The following is a 19,612-nucleotide window of genomic DNA, read 5'->3' on the forward strand; positions in this document are numbered from 1 at the left end:
GCGGGGCGGGGCGGGTTCGCCCTGTTCGGCGGGGACGGTGCGGGGCGGGCAGGGCCCGGGGCGGGGGGTCCCGCCGAGGCAGCCGGTGAGGCAGCGGCGGGCGCTGGGCAGCGTGCGGGGCCGGTGTGCGCCGCTGCGGGGGCAGGCGGGCGGCGCGGCGCTCGGCGGGGCGTTCCCTCGTGTCGGTTCCCTTCGGGGGCCCATGTGCCGTCCCCATGGCCGCCATCTACTCCGGCATCTACCTGAAGCTGAAAAGCGGCAGGACTCCTTGGGAGGACAAACTCAAACTCGCCCGGTTCGCCTGGATTTCTCACCAGTGCGTTCTGCCTAATAAAGAGCAAGTAAGTGCTTTTTAATGGTATACGGAGAAAGAAAAGGAAAGTAACCCCAATAGTTAATCGTTGCTGAGGCTGAATTGAGCCATAAAATCCAGATCTAGTGGCCTAAGCTTTGACCCTCGGTATTAAAGCAGGTCTATGTCTGGTGGTGAATTGTGGGCAGCTCTTGATTGCTGTGTCGTTACGTGGAATGCTTGTACAGCGTCATCTTTCGAGTAGCTTCAGCAGAAGGACCTGTGCTAGGGCAGGAAGAAAGAGACTTCTGTATAAGCAGGGCACTGCCTGTGTTCTGTCTCCCAGGTAGGTGAGAAACCATTGTCTTCAGAGCTGTCATTAGCGTTGTTCATCATATCCTGTACAGGGTGCTCTGAAGTCTGATGCTTCTGGTCATAGTTAAGAGCAAGAACTTTACAGTGGGGGAACTGGCTGTAGCTACACATGTGTTTCCTGGTGCTTTAGATTTCTGCACATGGAAAGAGGGCACTCTGGATTCATGGGCTTCTCGGTTCTCTGCTTGGAACCCACCCTCTCCCGCAAAATCTTCTGTTTTGACCCTGTTTCCTGAAGGTCTGTCCAGTGTTTCCACGAGTGAGGGGTGGCTTGTGCTACTCCGCCAGCCTAGTAGTTTCGTGAAGTCTAGGTTTTTGCACCATTTGAGATCAGTGTTTTGTATTTCTGTTATTTAAATTACTAAAAATATTAAACCTAGCCGTACACTATCAAAATCAGTAGGTTTCAACCTTTTCCGATTTGCACATGTCTGAATTCTTAGGCCTGAATTTCTGGGTAGTGAATTTAAACATACGAAGAAGAGGATGTGAAAGGAGTATAAATTGTCAGAAAGTGAACACCATCTGATTCTTTAAAGTTTTTATTTGAAAGACTACATTTACTAACGGTATTGGCAGTCAGAATTATATCCTGGCCTTAGGATGGTGACTCCTGAAAGCTGTCTTGGGACTGTACTGGGGAACAGAGGGCCAGCATTGGCTTTAAAACGAAAGCTCTTAGGAATTTAGACCTTGGTTGAAACCTACCAAGCTGGACTTCTGTGCTGACTCAGAACCTCTCTGCATGGATGTAGAGCAGTTCTCAAGGCGTGGGGGCTGTAATTGTGAAGAGGTACTACTTTTGCCTTGTTCTTGTCTGGGAGTCATTAAAGCTGACTTCTCTTTTGTTAACAGGTATTACTTGACTGGGTAAGCCATACTTTGGTTTCATACCACAATAAGAAACTTGAACTGGAGGATGAAGTTGTTGAGAAACTCTGGGCTTATCTAGACAACATTATCCATAGTAGAAGGCTACAGAATCTCTTAAAGAGTGGGAAGACAATCAGTCTCAGTTTTTCAATTGCACAGGTAAGTAAAACTCCGGATATTTTGTAGCATGCTGGATAGCAGTGCATATCTTCTACAGGATGTGACTGTTCCTCACAGTGTAGGGTGTTACGTGAAATATGTAATAACTAATCTGGTGGCTGTTAGGACCTCTAATAAAGACTTCTCTATTTCTATTCTGCCATAAAATTTGTATTTTATCAGCGCTAAGGCTGAAAATAACAGAGCATTCTAACAATAACCTGAAAGCTAACCCACCTATCTGTTTTTAACTTCTTCATACAATCAGAGAGTGAACTGATTTAAGTATTTCAACGGGTAAGTAAAGACTCAGTTCTATATGTTGCTCTTCTATATCATTTACTGCTTATATTGCCATTTTGCCCAGGAGTCCTAGAGAGAGAGAGATTTTCCCTCATTGTGGGGCTTATCAGCATGTTTGGCTCAAGTACTTGAGCAGTGTGATGTGTTGCTGTTCAGCAGATCCTGCAGCTTCTTAAGGTGACTAAGCAATGGTGACACCAAATCAGTATTGATCTTAGTAGTGTAATTATTTTAGCCTCAGCTGAACGTGCAGTTACAGTTTAGAACTGAAGCAGGAAATTTAACTTCTTATTCAGCTTCCTGGTTGCTGAAACTGCAGAATGAGTAGATGGCTGCAAAGGCAGCCAGAATAGCTGGAAAAATGAGATTTTTAGTTGTGAGCTGGTTGGAAGGAGGCAGGAGAAGACTGTCTTTACCTGCAGTAAATGGAGTTGTGAAGTACAGAGAGTTGGTTGGATGAAATCTCTGCTTCAGAGATGTTACATAGGCAGTGTGCCAAATATAGTTGTGGACTGGATGTGAAAACCTCTCTGTCTGAAGATTAGATGAGACGTATAGGCCAGAGTACCCTACAAGACTAAGGACAAAGGTGGTGGAAGATCCAGTGGAAAAAATTTAAGGATCTGTTTTCATCTAGTGGAGCTTGAGCTGAGGAGATGAACCGTTTGCTAAGAGATGTAAGGAGACAGCCTGGATTTTTAACTGTGTAATAGAGAAAGATTTGTAATTTGTTGCTGAATTTGTTTCCTGACAAGATTATCTGGTGGTGAGAAAAGGGAGCAAATTAAAAGGGGTTGAAAGGCGAAAACCATGGGGAAGTCACCACAGAGTTTGAGAAAAGGAAGGGAATTGCAGTTTCAGGTAAATGTTAATTCTTTAGAACTGTGTATCTTTCAGAGAGAGGAGAGAACAGTCCTTCAGATTTCAGATACTGGCACAGGAAACTGGCTCTTTTAAAAATACCAGTATGATCTTTAGTTGTGGACATTCTTACTAAGTTGCCTGGATCAAAGGTAGAATGTGTGTTGGGTATGAGTTTGTTGTTGTTTGTTTGTAACATAATTTTCAGGACCTTGGAAGAAGGGAGGGAATTTACCCTTCCTCCTGTCTGCGGGATCAACTATTAGGATCAATTATGGATAGTTTTATTATGTTGCCTGTAGCATGCATCCTGAAGGAGGGCTTACTTGCTCATCCTGTGGTACAAACAAGTGTAGAGACACTGTTACGGCCAGAGGAGCTTCTAGCTTGAGCCCCATCACGTGAGCCCCCTCCTCAGCTGTTGGCAGGTCCCTGTTGCTTCCTTCTTGCAGCCTGAGCTCACAGGAGGTGTTGTTGGTTCATTATGAAGCTTTTTATAGGCTGGACTTGATGGTCTCAGAGGTCTTTTCCAGTCTCAATAATTCTGTGATTCTGTGATTTTTATCTTTGTGTGCAAAATTGACTGTGTTTTTTTTGTTTTATTTTTTTTAAATCTTCAGGTCATAAATGAAATGTTATCAGAGGCCTGTTCTCCAAAACCGTGGCAAAACATTGGCACAGTGCTGAGTTGCTCCAGTGGCATCCTTTCTACTCCTTCCCTCTCCATCATTTACACAGCAAAGTGTGAGCTCTTGGTTGATCTCCTCAGCAAGCTGTCCAAGCTGGCATGTCAGCAGCTGGCTTCTGATGATGCTGTGGGCCCCCAGGTGTTCAGTGTCCTCCAACTTACCCTTGCTCAGTACCTCCTGATCCAGAGGCAGCAAACCAACCCAAATCGTGTGTTTGGGCAAGTGACAAGTCACTTGCTCCAGCCATGTCTGCTCCTGAGGCACTTGTTGACTATGAGGAGCTGGACTCAGGCAGATGACAACCATGTGCGTCAGCACCTGAGCAGGGAAATCCGAAACCAAGTAGAAACTTTGCTGCGGGCTGGATTATTCCAACCTGAGCTTTTCTCATCCTACAAAGAGGAGCTGCTGCCAGAACGGGAACTCCAGGAGAAGAAGAAAGGAGCTTTGAAAAGTCTTTTGCTACCAGTCAACACAGTGCAGACCAAGCTGAGCAGTGACTTTTGTGAACCTGCCCTCCATGGAGCTGTTGTGGCTGCTTCGGTGTCCCTGCTGTATAAACTCTTTCTGGACTCGTACTGTAAGGCGGAAAACCACCTTGTGTGTTTCCACATGCTCGGCAAGCTTTTTGGCTGTCTCAGGCTCTCTGGCCTGCAGCAGGGCATGAGGGAGGATACCCTCTCTCTCGCGGACTGGAGCTCAGAGCTGCTTGCTTTGGAGCAGCTTCTGAACCTGGTGCTTAGCAATGATATCTATAATGTTGCCAGTGACCGTATCCGGCACAAGGAGATACAGTTTGGGTTTTACCGCAGGCTAGCACAGATGTTGCTGAGTCACTCCCAAGCTTCCATCCCTGCTTGGTTCAGGTGTCTCAAACTCTTGATGTCATTAAACCACCTTATAGTAGAGCCAGATCTGGATGACTTAGTGGCCTCAGCTTGGATTGATGCTGAGGTCTTCGAGCTGCGTACGAAGAAGCCCCAGGAGGCTCTTATCAGCACCCTGTTTCAGACTTACTCCAAGCTACGACAGTTCCCACGGCTCTTTGAGGAGGTGCTGACAGTCATTTGCCAGCCAGCTGCTGAGGAACTGAGGCGGCCTGTCTTCTCTGCTGGCCTGACAGTAAAGCTTCGTGAGTGCCTCCTCGAACTGCCTCCCAACCAGATTCTAGACATTTTGTGTCTGTTTGTGGAGAAATGCCAGACCCTTATCATTCCTGCTGTTGAAGGGTCAGGTGACATGGCCTTGAAGCTCATGTCAGTGAGCTTGGTGGTACATGCTTTTCTGTTCAACATGAGGAGCCTAGATGATGTCACTCCTTCCCCTGTGGTCCTTCGCACTCAGAGTCTGCTGGCAAATATGCAGAAGGGAATAATTCAGCCACTGATGGAGCTGTTGCAGGCTCCTAGAAGAAAGGAAGAGAAGTCAGACCTTTGGCTAAGAAAGGCCAGTGACTCTGCTCTCCTCCTTGTTTACACTTGGATTGAGATAGACACTTTGTTTGGTTTCAGCTGCAGTAAATATGTGTCTCCAGCAGCTGAAATTGCTGGTGCTGTTACTACATCTGCTGCAAGGCACAGAAGCATTTCAGCTTTCCTCTCTGGTGTGGAGGAGCAGTGCTGGGAGAGAGTCATGGAGCTTGCAAATAGCTTTGCCTCCACTAGTAAATATTGTTTAGAACTGCTCACGCTTCAGAATATGAAGATGATTTTGATGCAGACTGAAGCTGACCCACAGGCCTTGCAGCAGGCTGCAGCTTTCATCCTGGAGTCTGGGAGATCCAACATGAGCCAACGAGAATCTGAACCGTGGGATGGAGATATCGGTGCAATAAGTGATCCCACCTACCCCACGGCCCACTGGCACCTTGTCATCTCCAACCTGACTATCCTGTTGCCGTATATTTCCCTGAAAGATGTAGAATACATTGCAAATGTGCTTCTAGAGACATTAGTATTGGCCAAAACTCAGGAAGCTGCTGCAGACCAGGAGCCTTTCATCAGCATTGGAAAGATATCTCTTGGTTTGATGCATAGCTCCTTTCTCCCGGAAATGAAGGTCCTGCATTGTGCTTTTCTGACTAGTCTTATTCATCAGTTCACTAGGGTGCTGCCCTCTGCTGCTAGGGATGCAGTAGATCTGCCACTTCAACAGCTGACTGCAGGTGGTATCCCTTGGCATGAAGAAATCCTGGCTCCTTGCAGACCCATTGACCCACTGGAAGCACCATCAGAAGACAAACTGCTGAAGAATGAGCCCAGCTTGTCTTGGAAAACGCTGGAGAAAGTTGCCAAATGTGTAGTATTGTTAGCAAAAAATGGCTGCCCTGTCATCCTGGAAGAAAGTCAGCTAGAAAGCTGCTTAGGTTTGCTAGAAATTGCTTCCCTTCTGAAACTAGACAGTCTTCTTCCCTCTGACTGTACCCGGTGTTTTCTGGTGCTGCTGTCCCTGCTAGCCAATACCAGGCCTAGTGCCTCTTGCAGCAAGCTGTTGTTGCTGAAGTTTTCAAGTACCTGCTTCCACCTCCTGAGGTGCCTGCAAGCAGGCAGGAATGCCAACTCTGTTTTTAAGGTGTTTCATGCCAGCGATGTTCTTGAGACTGTCATGAGCTCCCAGCTCCCAGCTAGTGAAGTCTTCACTGATGTTTTGACTGTTCCTGTTTGGTCAGAGTATCTCCAGGAAGTCGAAGCGTTTTTGGAAAACTTTCTTCAGATGATTATTGAAAGAAGGCAAAGTGTGAGGCTCAACTTGGAAAAGTTCTTGTCTTTCCTGATGAGCTACAAGGCAGACGTTGGTGAAGCCAAAAGCAAAGGTGGCAGAAACTGTAATCCTGCAGCTGAGCAGGTACTGCTGATGGCATTCACCACGCTGTGTCATGTCGTCACACTCTACCTTCAGCAGCTGCCAGAAAAGAAGCAGCAGTCTGTGGAGGTACTGTCTGCTCTGTTGGAGCCAGTAGTTCTGCAGATGGCCGGAACTGTTGAACACGGTCTTCAGAGGAACAACCCAAACCAGCCTTTGCCTGTGGCGTTCATACCATCTGTCACCACTCTTCTCAAAGCAGACCTGAGCCATGCTGTCAAGAAGGGCTGGCAGACGGAGTGCAGCAGGTTTTTGGAGCAACCCCGTATTAAACTGTACCAGCAATTTTACTCTCAGATCCTGAGGGAGCTGCCCTGTGCAGGAGGTGATCTGCAGTTCCTTCAGTCTGCACTGCAGTTCCTAACTGTCTTCTGCTCAGTGCCAAAGCTGTATCCTGGAAAAGAAACTGCGATCACGGTTGTTTTTGCTATGAGAAAGCTTCTCGCTGGTATGAAAACTCCCTTTCTCCACTTCCTTTGCTATTTTTGCAGCACAGAGGCAAGTTAAAAGCCATTTAGCAGAACCTACAGCTTTTTGAAAAATCTGTACCTATTTACTTGCATTAGAGCAGCAAGCTATCCTTTTAAAAATGCATAACAGGAAGGTCTTGACCACAGCCACCATCTAATTCCATAACGATCTTCTCCTGGAAGATGCAAACATCTTCATAAATTTGAGGTCCTCAGTTACTCATCCCTATAGAGCATTTTGACAGTAACTGGAACATGTTAATACTTCTGGATGTAGGACTGAAGGTGCAGTGTCCTTCTACTCTTGTAGCTGGTATAGAAGGCACCACTGAAGCAACTGATGTGCAGCACATCAGATCTGGTATGTTTCATCTGAGGATCTCGGGAACGTTACAGTAAAATACTCGTCTATTTTTGCATCTGGCAGGTGAGGTTATAAAACCACAGAAGTCACCTAACTGTTAAAGATGCTGAACACCCATATTTCTGATAAAGTCTGTGGGAGATTGGCAGATCAGTCCCTTTATCCCTGTTAAATAAAGAGCCAGGGCTAGAAATGAGATTAAAATCCTCTCTGGCCAGCTCTGTGACCTAGTGGCTCATTTATGTCATCTTGTGTAGAAACTGGGATGAACTAAACACAGCAGAGAGATAACTGTTCTCTTTGGCTTCTCCAAACAACTGGAATTTGTTGCACTTACTACTAACATGCTCTGGTGCAGTGGTCTCCAAACATTTATGATTGTGCACACCTGTCAGTAAAAATAAAAATGGAGCGTGCACCCCCAACGTATGTTTTATGTGTAAATTATATGCATGTCTTACTCTATCAGTGTACTATCGACATTACAAAGCACAGACACAAAAAAGTTAAAAAAGCATGAGATAAAGATGAAATAAACACTATTTTATTTATAATGTTGTAATTTCCACACCCCAGTGGGTTTCTTGTGCACACCTTGGGCCATGTGTACCCCCCTTTGGAGGCTGCTGCTCAAGTGGACTACAGTCATGATCTCAGTGTTTATGCTGACAACAGGTAGTTGAAAACAGCACAGCCCTCCATGGAAAATTGGATCTTGACTTTGCAGAGTTGAGTTTGAGCTAGAATGTAAGTGTAGATGGAGGCTTAGTCTGCCTCTTCTCTGGCCTGCATCTTGAGCCTTCAGTGTTGTAGGGTTCAGTAAGGGCACTTCAAGCAGGGATTTCACACTACGACTAGGGACCATGAGGAGATGTCAGTTGCTGTAAGTTTTTTTGCTGACTTTTCTCTCTCATCCTATGCTTCACTTTACTAGTGTGAGACTGGTAAAGTCCTTTAGGCAGGAGACATAATTAATCACTGCAAAAAGCGGTAAGAATTTCTAATGAATAAGTACAGTATTAAATAAGGTAAAATATGGATTCCTGTTGAAGAAGACTTTCAGCATTGCACAGATCCTGTGGAGACTTGTAGCTAAGAAACAAGCCTTCAGAAGAGGTTAAAATATAAGCTAGTCCAGGACTGTCTACTTAGTAGTAATTGAGTAAGTGGGGAGAAGTGTGAATTATGATCAGCAGAGACCTAAAGTTTGTCAGCATAATGCATTTGTGACTGGTGATGGTTCTCTGGCTTGCATTTGTAATAGAGCCTTGTGGCTTGTTTAGCCTACTCCCTTGGCCTGTGAACACATGTTGTTGTAGTATTGCTGTACTACTGAGGGCTTTTTGTTTGTGTGATGACTGCTCTGTGAACCTTGGGGTAGGAGATACCTGAAAATAGCAATTATTTCCACTGGGTGGGTGGGTAAAGGGAAAGCATGCAGCCCTGTTTGCGTTTGATTGTTAAAAAGGTACCCACGGAGCTGTTTTAAGGTTTGATTCACCCTGTTCTTCCTCTGGAAGTCCCTGTCTTGGGGATTGCTTAAGACATACTTGTACCTTTTGAATATGCAGGTCCAGCAGTCACAACGCAGGTGATCCAAAGCATGGAGGTGGAGCTGACAGAGGTGCTTGTCCAGCTGCTGGGAAACTGCTCTGCTGAGGAGTTTTATGCCATAATGAGGCTGGTACTGCAAGGGCTTGAAATGAAGAATGTTTGGCAACAGAAGGCTAAAGTAAGGAGTAACCTTTTTCCTTCCGTTTTCTGTATCTTGAAAACAAATTGTTAGCTGAGTGACATAGGATACATGTTTTTTCCTCTTCCTGCTTTATGTTGAGTGGTCAGGTGAAATTAATTTATGTGGTTAAGAGCTTGGTAACTGTGCTGGGATGTGTTCTGGATAGAAATTGAGAGAGGTGGAAAGATAATGGGAAAAAACTTTCTGTCCAGTTAAAGGACTCAGCAGTCTTAATTCCATATATTGCCAACAGAAAACATACAGCTGTGATGTTACAGGCCATGCTGAAATTTAACAAAGTTAAAGGCACTTTAAAAAATGCTGGTATTTTTAGGTAAGACCAAAACTGCTCCTGTGCTTTTGATATTTGTCACTGTAAAGACTTTTACTATGTAATAACTGGTTACCACTCACTTCCTTTTTAAATACTATGCCTTTCTCCAACACAGCTTAAGCAGCAGTGGTAACATATGAAACACTTCTGGCAAAAAAAGCCAGCAGTACCCTCCACAGAGAGCTCAGTGATTTGAGAATGAAACTTGGATTAAACTTGGGGGTTTATCTGGCTTTGTCTTACTTGTCAGAAATAGACACAAATATGCTGCATCAATTCTTGACACGTCTTTTTGTAGGTATATCTGGAATCCCTGTACTATGCATATAATCTCTGCTACCTGAGTATAGCTTGTAATATGTTTCTTTAATCAGTCTGTCATAAAAGCCAGCAAGTAAAAAACAAACAACCCTGTTGCCAAATGCAGCATTCTTAGGGTATAGTGTGCTGGTGTCTCTGTATTTCCTGTTTCCCTCTGTTATCTAGTGGCAGTCGAAAGAGAAGGCTTTCCTTTATTAAAAATCATATAAGCCTCTTTGTACAGTAATTTGGTTCTAAAATAAATGTAGCATGCAGTACATTTGGGCCAGTGCTGCTCAACATACTGAATTTTGCTGAACTGCCGTTTACTTCACAGTTTCCAGAGAGATCTGTTGGTGGGAGGACTTCATGTAGCTCTGGTAATGCTCAAAACTGCCACTGCCCTTGAAAGAGCTCTTCTGCACTTGAAAGGAGGCAGTGCATCATGTACCTGTGACTGATCATCAATCTTCTTTCTGCAGGAAGTATTGTCAGCTGTTACACTAACCAAATTGTTGCTCAGCTGCCCATTAAGTGGAGACAAAGAGAAAGCTTTCTGGTTTGCCAGCCCACAGATAATCACAGCTTTAGCAGTAAGTATCTCTTTAGTGTAACTTCATTACCTATCCCTTTTATTTCTTTGAGTCTGTAGTGGTTACATCTAACAGGCACAGAAACAAAAAAGCTGCGTATAACTGACAAATCCATGCCAGATTCACCTGCACTGTTTTGTCTAGACACTTTCCTCCTTCCTCAGGTAAATCTCCTCCTCTGAGTGCAGTGCATAGGTCGTTCATTTCTGATTATTGGCAATTTTCTGGAAATGCTCCATGTAATCTGGAGCTTGGGAGAAACTTGTTAGGCTGCAGAGAATAATGTCTGAGTTTCCTGCCCTTCCTCCTGTCCAAAGGAGAAAGTAACTGTCATCCACATGATACAGCCGAAGCCAACAGCAGTAAAACAAAAGAAAAAAGTGCTTGTATTGAAAAAGAAATTAAAATTCACTGAATTATGAATGGGAAACTTAACTGAAAGTAACCAAACCCAGGTTTTCTGTTCTTCATTTGTACAGCCTAGTCACAAATCTACAGCCTACATCACAAACCTAGTGAGGTAGATTTTTGTTGTCTTATGGAGAAGGTGTCTCTAGACCATAATTTGTCAGATGTTGGCTCTGCAATGCCAGGGAATCATGAGGATGCAATTTCTGGCCTTTATTTGCTTGGTCTGCATATTTGTAAGGGAGAGAACTGCATCAGTGCATTCATGTCAGGAGGTGCAAAGAGGTGCTGGTTGTCAGCAAATGGGGGAGCAGTTAATTCCACACTCATACCAGTGCTCGCTTGAAATGGCATCTTATGCATCCTTGCCCAGGGTGCAGATACACCAAAATGGCCAAAGTGCAGGAGTCTCCATGCCAGTCCAGCTCACACCAGTCCAGTTCCACTGGTGTGGAATGCTAGTGGTAGGTGGCTAATGCACTCCTTTTTATTTGTTTCCTGTCTTCTTGTAGATGCAAACCAAAGAGGCCTGTCAAGACCAGTCACTGATTTCCACCATAGCTGTACCTATTCTAGAGACTGTAGCAGCTCTGCTAAGGCAAGGAGAAGGGGTTCTCTTGAATCCACACCACGTGTCATTGGCATTCAGCATTCTCCTGACAGTCCCTCTGGATCGTCTGAAGACTGAAGACTATCAAAGTGTCTTTGTGGGAGTCCATGAAGTGCTCTTCTCTATTGTTCAGTGTCATCCGAAGGTATATCTGTGAGGCGGTGGTAGTAGGAAAAAGAAGGTAGAAAAAAACAACACTTAGGCCAGCGGTGAGAGGTTGTTGGTTTTTTTTTTTTTTGAAAAGTGGTTTTGAAATAATTTGTCCTGATAGTGTAAAAGAGTTTTGGGCCACTCGTCATTTAAAAGGCTGGAATTCTCAATATTCACATCATTTCAGCTCTCCTGCTTTGTTTTATGCCTGTGTTGTTGGTCTTTGACAGTAGATTGCTTATCAACATCTGATGCTAGATTAGAATAAAACTTTCCCTTTTTTATGATTGACTTCTAGAATCAGAAATTACTCAGGCTCTAGAACCTCATTCTCACTGAAGATCAAGATTCTGCAGTCCTTTGAAAATAGAGCTTAGACATGTTAGAAGTTGGTGGCCTTCAAACATTGTACCATTCTGGTTTTCTTGTCAGGCTTCTGGCATGGGAAAGCAGAGATGTGCCAGGACTTGGACAGATACTCCTACATAGACTATGTAAACAGAGTTGGAAGGAAAAAGGGAAAGGACCTCATATATTTGTATCAGTACCGAGAGTGAAGAAAGTTAAAGATGGAGAAATGGCAAATCCTAAAAGCAAGGCAGTCCCCTTTGCTAAATTGCCCTTACAAAAGCCCTGTGATAGAAAATGGCCTATCCAGGCTGTTTTTACACAGGGATCTGTGGTGCTGCTGGACCCCACGTTCTGTCAAGCTGTCTGGCTGCACAGGTTCTCTACCAGCAAGAACAAATCCCCTAAACATTAGGGTACTGAGTCAAATGCTGCTTTGGAGAGATGAAGTAACTCTAATGTGATATTTACTTGTTATTTGTTTTTGAATATGGCCAGGACTGCAGTCCTGCTCCAGGATTCTCACATGCTAGATACCATATGGATGCAGCATGAAAAGTCTCTGCTCCTGACAGCTCTATAAGCTATATAGTTTCCTTCACAGGAACTGATTTCCATGACACTGGGGGGTGGTGTACCTCTACCCTCTCCACTCCCTTTACTACATGATCTCAGATGTTTTTATTCCATGTCTTTGCAGGTGCTGTTGAAAGCAGCACCATCGTTTCTGAACAGTTTCCACCGTCTGGTTGTTTCTGTCATGCATGAAGGACGTCAGAAAGGAGACAGAGGTACCATATCTTTTCCACTTTTGTCCTGTATATACATGCTGTATTTTTGTATATTCTAGAAGAGAAGAGGGAGGGCAGGACAGCCTGACACCAGAAGCAAAGTCCTCAAAGTCTAGCTATAGCATTGAAGCCATTTACCCTGTTTGTCCTTTCTGTAAAATCGAGGATGAGCTTTGTAGTATTGTGGGCTTATGAAAATAACTGGGGCTCCTGTGGAGCTGCATACAATCAGCACTTCTTGAGGTGAATAAGGTATTCTTCAGTCCCTGGCTGGCAAGTAGACAGGAACCAGTAAGTCTTGCTGTGCCAAATTTTTGCTCTTCCTATCAACCCGTGTACATCAAAGCGTAGTGGCTGTCAATTCTGGTGATACATGCTGATATGACTGAGTTATAGTCCCAAATCAATCCTACTAAATGGAGCTTCTTGAGACTGGAACTGTGTTTACTACAGACCTGAATTGTCACCATTCTTTGCTAAGCATTAAGCTAGAACATTGCGTATATCTGAAGCATCAATTGGGATTAGATGATACGTTGGTATGGTTAAGGATTTGGAATTAGTATAGTTATGTATCTCAAAAAGAAGAAATATAAAAAAAGACACATTACTGGAAGTTAAATAATTTGCATTGTCAAAGTAGCCAAGTCAAAGATGTTCATAGTGATTACACTATGAATCCTGCTATGCTGTGTGCTGCTCAGGACACAAATACTGTCATTAATAGTGGTGACTTTTTGAGACAAGTTGACTTCATATTCTGCAACTGCTTTTGTCCCACCTTTCCACTGATGTCCTACAGCTTATTTCACATTCATGTTTATCTCAGCTGTGGGCGAATGTGTCCCTTTTGTCCCTTGTTTGTGTTAGTTCTTCTCATTCACTGCCTACTGAAAAGGGTAATTTCTCAGGTGAACTTTAAATATCTCCAGTACTGTGGCTTCTGCAGCTATGTAATAAATCTCATCAGAAAGTTTTATTACTACACTGTTTCTAAAAAACATCTGATTTTCTGTAGATAAAGAATATAATTTCCCAGTCTCCTTGTTCTCTCCTCCACAGTGCTAGTTGGGACTGAATCATGGAAGGGAACATAGGTATCTATACCTATGAGCACTTCAGTATCTATAACAATTATTTCTTGCCTTGCAATGCATGTGGAGTGGGAATCAATATGCTTTACAAAATAGCCATTGTAAGAGATGCGTAAAGTGTGTGTGGGGCCTAGTGTTCATAAGCTTTAAATGCCAGGGTGCAATTTGGTTTCTCTTTTAGGCAATACAGATGAGTTTGAAGTTATACTGAAGTGTGCACACTTGGTGGAACGGATGTATACTCATATCGCTGCAGAAATGGAGGACTTTACTGTGTTTTCAGCTTTCATTGTGGCTCAGTATGTGACTGAATTGCAGAAGGTAACGTGTTCTCATCCACCTTGAATGTGCCATGGTATTGTGCTGGCTTCAGAGTTAACAAAGGTGTTAAGCTTTGTAAATCTGTGATGTTATAAAAGTTGCTGGGCCTTATGGGGATACAGGTTTGGTCCAGACTGTTATTTTGAGCAAAAGTTCCTGAGAATCTTTCTTTTCCAGCTTCTGAAAAGTTTCTAAAGATGTTGGCCTTGGTTTTTTTTCTTGTTTTTTCTGGTTTTTCTGGTTTTTCTGTTTTCTTCTGGTTTTCTTCTGGTTTTCTTCTGGTTTTCTTCTGGTTTTCTTCTGGTTTTCTTCTGGTTTTCTTCTGGTTTTCTTCTGGTTTTCTTCTGGTTTTCTTCTGGTTTTCTTCTGGTTTTCTTCTGGTTTTCTTCTGGTTTTCTTCTGGTTTTCTTCTGGTTTTCTTCTGGTTTTCTTCTGGTTTTTTTCTGGTTTTTTCTGGTTTTTTCTGGTTTTTTCTGGTTTTTTTCTGGTTTTTTTCTGGTTTTTTCTGGTTTTTTCTGGTTTTTTCTGGTTTTTTCTGGTTTTTCTGGTTTTTTCTGTTTTTTTTCTGGTTTTTTCTGTTTTTTTCTGTTTTTTTCTGGTTTTCCCGGTTTTTCCGGTTTTTTCAGTTTCTTCTGTTTTTTGTGAGGCAAAAGAATGCAATGCCTTTCTATGAAATTGTGTTGCTTTTCTGTCACATTGGGTGTTGCTTTTTCTACATCTGGTAGTTAGGTTCTTATCCCAGCTAGTCTCAGTTGTCCAGGACTGATAGCAGTTTAGGACCCCATCTGGATGGGGAATTTCCTGGACATTTCTCCTAGAAAATATCTTGTAATCTGGTCTAAATGAGAAAGTGAATGTGAAAAAGGTTGCCAAGCCAGAGAATTGTTAGTTTTTCAGTAATTCTGCCATAACAAAGATATTCTGATCATTACTGAAAACAACTAGTCCTGTTACTACAGATGCCAGAGCCAAGTCAGTAGCTTCTCTCCTCCACACCTAAGTTCAAATTGTCATTCAGTTCAGCCTAATGGATTTAGATTTCACCAGGGTTTGAATGCTGCTTGTCTTGCAAGTACCTGCAAATTATTTGTGGCTCTGGCCTGGGCATGGGCTGAAATACAGAAAGGAATTTTAGTGTTTGTCTTCAGGTTGTCTTACCACAAAACTATTGTAACTGATCCTATGTTTCTGTAGGATTATGGAGTAACCAGTGTAACTAGCTGTGCAGGTGGTTACAGAGCTTAAACTCATCTGCCTTCTCAATTGCCTGGCTTTTTTCCTAGGTTTGGGAACAAAATAATGGGATATGTCAGTTTTTAGCCATGTTATTTAGTGTTCCTCATTAATTGTTTATTTTTTACATAGTAAACATAGTAGTTCAGCAAATGCTAGGGGCAAATTACTTTTAAGAGGACTTCTGCTCTGTTTAATTATCTCTGAACTCTAAAATCTGTTCATCACAGAATGTAAGTCAGAAAGCCAGACTTAAATTGTCAAATGACCTTTTCAAGTTGAAAGGACATTTACCTCAGTATTAGTAGGTGTTCAAAGTCTCATGAGACTTCTAGGAAGTTTTGTGCAACACTTTCACTGGGAAATGGAAAGTGATGGATGATAACTGAAACCACAGACCAGTAATGTATGCATGGAACCTTTGGGCATGTAAGGAGGGGATGTGTGTAGTGAGCCACCAGATGCTGTGACAAAGAGATGTTTTCTGTCTGAGAGAATAGATAGATCACAAGTAGGTGATGATTTGCTCATTAGTTGGGTGAGAACTGATGGATATTGGAGGAAGGGGAGGCCTCAGCATGCCCATCTTAAGGGGGCACGTACACATCTTTCATGTTGCTCTGCAGAGTTCTGGGTCCAGGTCAGGGGCTTTTAGCCTGTGATCCGAAGACCCTAGGGGTCCAACAAAGGTAACTGAGAAAAACATGTTAGTAGATTTAAGTCTTTACATGGGCATCTGCACACTTACTGGAACCCTTCTAAGGGTCTGAAAACTAAAACTGATGAAAGCTACTGCTCTAAACAGTCACTTCTAAAGTAGTTGTGTAACAGTTCCCTCAGTACTTCTGCCTTATACCAGGAAGTAAAGTATCCTTTTGAATAATTTTGTGATAATCTAGAAAGACTCCTTGCTGCTTTCATACTGTTGACAGTGCTTTTCCCTTGTTTTCTGTGAGCTGTTGCTTAATTCAGCAGTAGTGAAATGCCTCTTCACACATTTAATGTCTCACATTAAGAGCTCTGTAATGCCTGACAAATGGGTTGTGCTAACTATATAGGCCATAAAACACTTAGAAGCATAATTAACTGCCAGGCAGTAGTGACAGCTGTTTAAATCTTTGGTTCTGCTTCCCATAGTGTTATTGGAGGGTGTTTATAGGAAACTGCACTGCGAAGCAAGGATGGCTCAAGTAAGGCATGGGTCCAGATTAATTTATGATGTAAAGGATGCAGTTCCATTAACTGCAGCTCTGAGGTGTCTGCTTATCTCTAGTGGAAGATCTGATCCATCTTGCCAATAGTTGGGGGTTTTCTTGTCCTCATTCTTTGCAGTAATTTCTCTGCCCTAAGAAGGGAGAGGCCAGCCCAGTGCATTCACTGGGGGTTGTGATGCTCGACTGTTCTGTTACTTCAGTGCATGGTGCAGGGACAAATAACATCTGTTAAAAACCTGCTAGTGGATCAACTGACACAGAGGGGAAAGAATTACAAGCTTTTGGACATGCAAACTGTTCAGGCTCAGAGATCCAAAGAAAGGCTTATTTGCTTTAATGCTTGTTGTACGTTTTTTCCCAGCTCTGTTAGCAGGTCTAATAAAATATATTAGCTGTTTTACATTTAGGGCAGAAAGAGCAGAAGCCTGTCACAGTGATTAGGAGTACACTTCATTAGTGGAAAGTTTATTAGTTGCCTCAGGAAGAAGGAAGTCTGAATGTTAATGACAGCTTTTTATGTAATTTTCATTAGGCCTGGAGTGCAGAGGCTTAGGTCTGGAGGCATAAAGTTCATTTTGGGATTCAGCAAAGACAAGACATGATTCTGCAGCAAAATTAATGTGATTACGCCAGAGGCCAGCACCACCTCAGGCCATGAAGTATTTAGCAAGTGATTTGTGAGCAAAGGACAAATTTCAGTTATCTTGGAGCATCAGAGGACTCCAAAGTCAGCACTGGTGCTCCTGGTTGTAGTAGGAGTTCTGCTGCTTGTGGGGCTGAGCAGGGGTTACACTGGTAGGAGCCGAGCAGAGTTCAGGAGGAGTCATTCCTTGTATTCCTTCAGTTTCTTGCATGACTTCAGGCAAGGTTTCCTGATATTAAGACAGATCAAGGAAATAAGAATCTCCTGAACTTTCTGAAGGCTTCGTTTATTAAGGCTTAGACATCTAAGTTCTCAGATGCAAATTGTTAGATAAATATCAAGTTGTTAAGTAATAAGTTAATATTGATTGACGACCCAGTGTAAATTACAGAGTAGCCCAAAGGAAGTGCTCATTTGGAACTGAAAATTACTAGCGCACAGCTCATATGAGGTGTACAGAATCTACTGAAATGTGTAATCCAGGGCAAGCATTTCAGGTTTTTTTTTATTACAATTTTTTTGCTGAGGAGTTTTCATATGATTGCAAGATGATGGGTGTCTTTGCCTCTGCAGGAATGTGTATAGTAGCACTTGTGTGCATTTTATTGCAAGGGGCATTGCTTTCCAAAACGTGTTTGCAAAAGTGAGGAAAATGTTGCACGAGTATGTACTGACTGTGGGAAGAGTGTTTTCTTGCCTTCTTGTCTTAAAGTTTAATGCAGTTTTGTTCTTCTCGTAGGTGACACTGCACCCGGCTGTGAAGAGACATCTCACAGAAGGGATATATCACATCCTTGACCTTTGCATTGAACGGGACATCAAGTTCTTAAATATGTCACTACCAGCAGGTGTAAGGGAGGTCTTTAAGGATCTGTATGATGATTACAATCACTACCACAAAGCAAAAAAACAGGGGGAGGAAAAGTATACTGCATGATGAATCCTGCCTGGTGCTGCACGATCGGTTATGAATTGATAGTACAGTGCTCAGAAAATCCTCAGGTGCTGCTTGGTTTGGGATGACTAGTAAGATCAAATTTGAAGAGTGTCCTCTAGAATAGATTGCATCTCTCTCGTGTGCAGCCAGCCTCCATAATGGGCTGTGGGGGAGTGGGGAGGAGGGATGTGCTGTTAGGTCTGGTCCTGCTGTGTGCCACAAGTAGCAGAGCTGCTGCACCTGTGCTTGCCCTGCTTAACTTGCTGGGTGCCCTGGGGAACTCGCTGCAGCCTGGCAGCAAGTGTCAGGCTTCAGGCTTTTGCACGTCACGGTGCTTTTCTGTGGAAGCAATAGGCTGGTGTAAAAGCCAATGAGGGTTATAACTCCTGCTCTTGCTTACTTGGTAAGCAGAATTAAAGCAGTTAAAGTGCCTGTTTTTGTACCCTGTAATTTTACATTTTTGTTACTGAAGAAATTTTGAATGTTAGGCTGCTGTGTGGTAGGCTGCTATGTAAAACTGTGGAAATACAGTAAAAAAATTGAAAATTTGTATCTCTTTGCTTGATTCGTTTTACTGTTTAGTCTAGCCCTGGGCAATCAGGTCTGACCTATTGAATTTCCTTCCCAACTGAATTATACTGTGATCTCATTATAATCAAAAAGACTGACTACTTAGAGCCCCGGTCGATTTACTGTCATTAAGCAATTACACAGAGTCATCTGAGCTGTGGTTGCTGTCAGTGTACGTTTTTAGCTTGTGACAAATGCTAAGTACCAAGACCTATCCAAGCCCTCTTGGGTCTAGGCTGAGCCTTGGTGCTGTGCATTCACTCTAGATTAAGAGCAAGCCTTGGACTTACTGCAACTCAGCTGATGGTAGCTAATAAACTCTGGTACATTAACCACATTTGAGCCTATAGGAAGCTTTATAAAATAGGTCCCTTTCATTAGCACAACTACAGAAATTTATTTTCTTGAAAATTAAGAGACTAAAGATCCAGGCTTTTACCTAAGTGGTAAAACAATCTTCATGTGTGCACACAGTTAGTAGTAAGAACTTGATACTCTCACATGATTATCTGCTTACATCTGTAGATCCACTTTTACTGGGTATATTGGCCTTATAGCAAGATTCAAAGGGTTAAGTTTGGCTGGGGCAGGAGACTCCACATGGCACGGACAAGAGAGATGAGCAGGGCTGTGGGGGAGCTGAGGCAGGTGGAGCTGGACCTTGGGGCGGGCAGCGCAGGAGCACAGCATGGCAGCCAGTCTCTGACATAAAGCCCTTTCTGCTCCTCCTCACTTCCCCGCTGGTTGTGGCCTTCGCAGGGCACTTCTGGGACCATGACTAGGATGTGGCATCAGGTCCCTGGCCTGTGGGTGGCTCCTGGATGGTGCCTGCCCCTGGCCTTGGGGCTGCTACCTCTGCAGTTCACACTGGTTCTTGCTCACCACCTTCAACTTTGCCATGTGGAGCCTCCTGTGCTGGCTGAACTTCTCCATTGGACTGGAGGTGATCCTCCTCATTTCCTAAACAAGGAGCTTGGAGAGAAAGCTTTGATACTGTGCAAGTGCTTTTCAGAAGCAGCCACAACAGTGGTATGTTACCAGTGCTTCTCTAGCCACAATTGCAAAGCACAGCACCATATGGAC

General features: G+C 43.4%; 1 protein-coding gene across 1 annotated transcript; it reads left to right on the forward strand.

Moving 5' to 3' along the window:
- Positions 1 to 50: 50 nt before the first annotated feature.
- URB2 (URB2 ribosome biogenesis homolog) lies at positions 51 to 18,511 on the forward strand. The gene is made up of 9 exons (XM_051614968.1): positions 51 to 341; positions 1,523 to 1,699; positions 3,484 to 6,862; positions 8,820 to 8,980; positions 10,100 to 10,210; positions 11,131 to 11,373; positions 12,427 to 12,517; positions 13,793 to 13,932; positions 17,762 to 18,511. The coding sequence occupies exons 1-9, from the start codon at positions 216 to 218 to the stop codon at positions 17,957 to 17,959; spliced, it is 4,626 nt and encodes a 1,541-aa protein (XP_051470928.1). The 5' UTR covers positions 51 to 215; the 3' UTR covers positions 17,960 to 18,511.
- Positions 18,512 to 19,612: the final 1,101 nt, after the last annotated feature.

The sequence above is a fragment of the Apus apus genome, chromosome 3, assembly GCF_020740795.1.
Source record: "Apus apus isolate bApuApu2 chromosome 3, bApuApu2.pri.cur, whole genome shotgun sequence".
NCBI classification, from domain to species: domain Eukaryota; kingdom Metazoa; phylum Chordata; class Aves; order Apodiformes; family Apodidae; genus Apus; species Apus apus.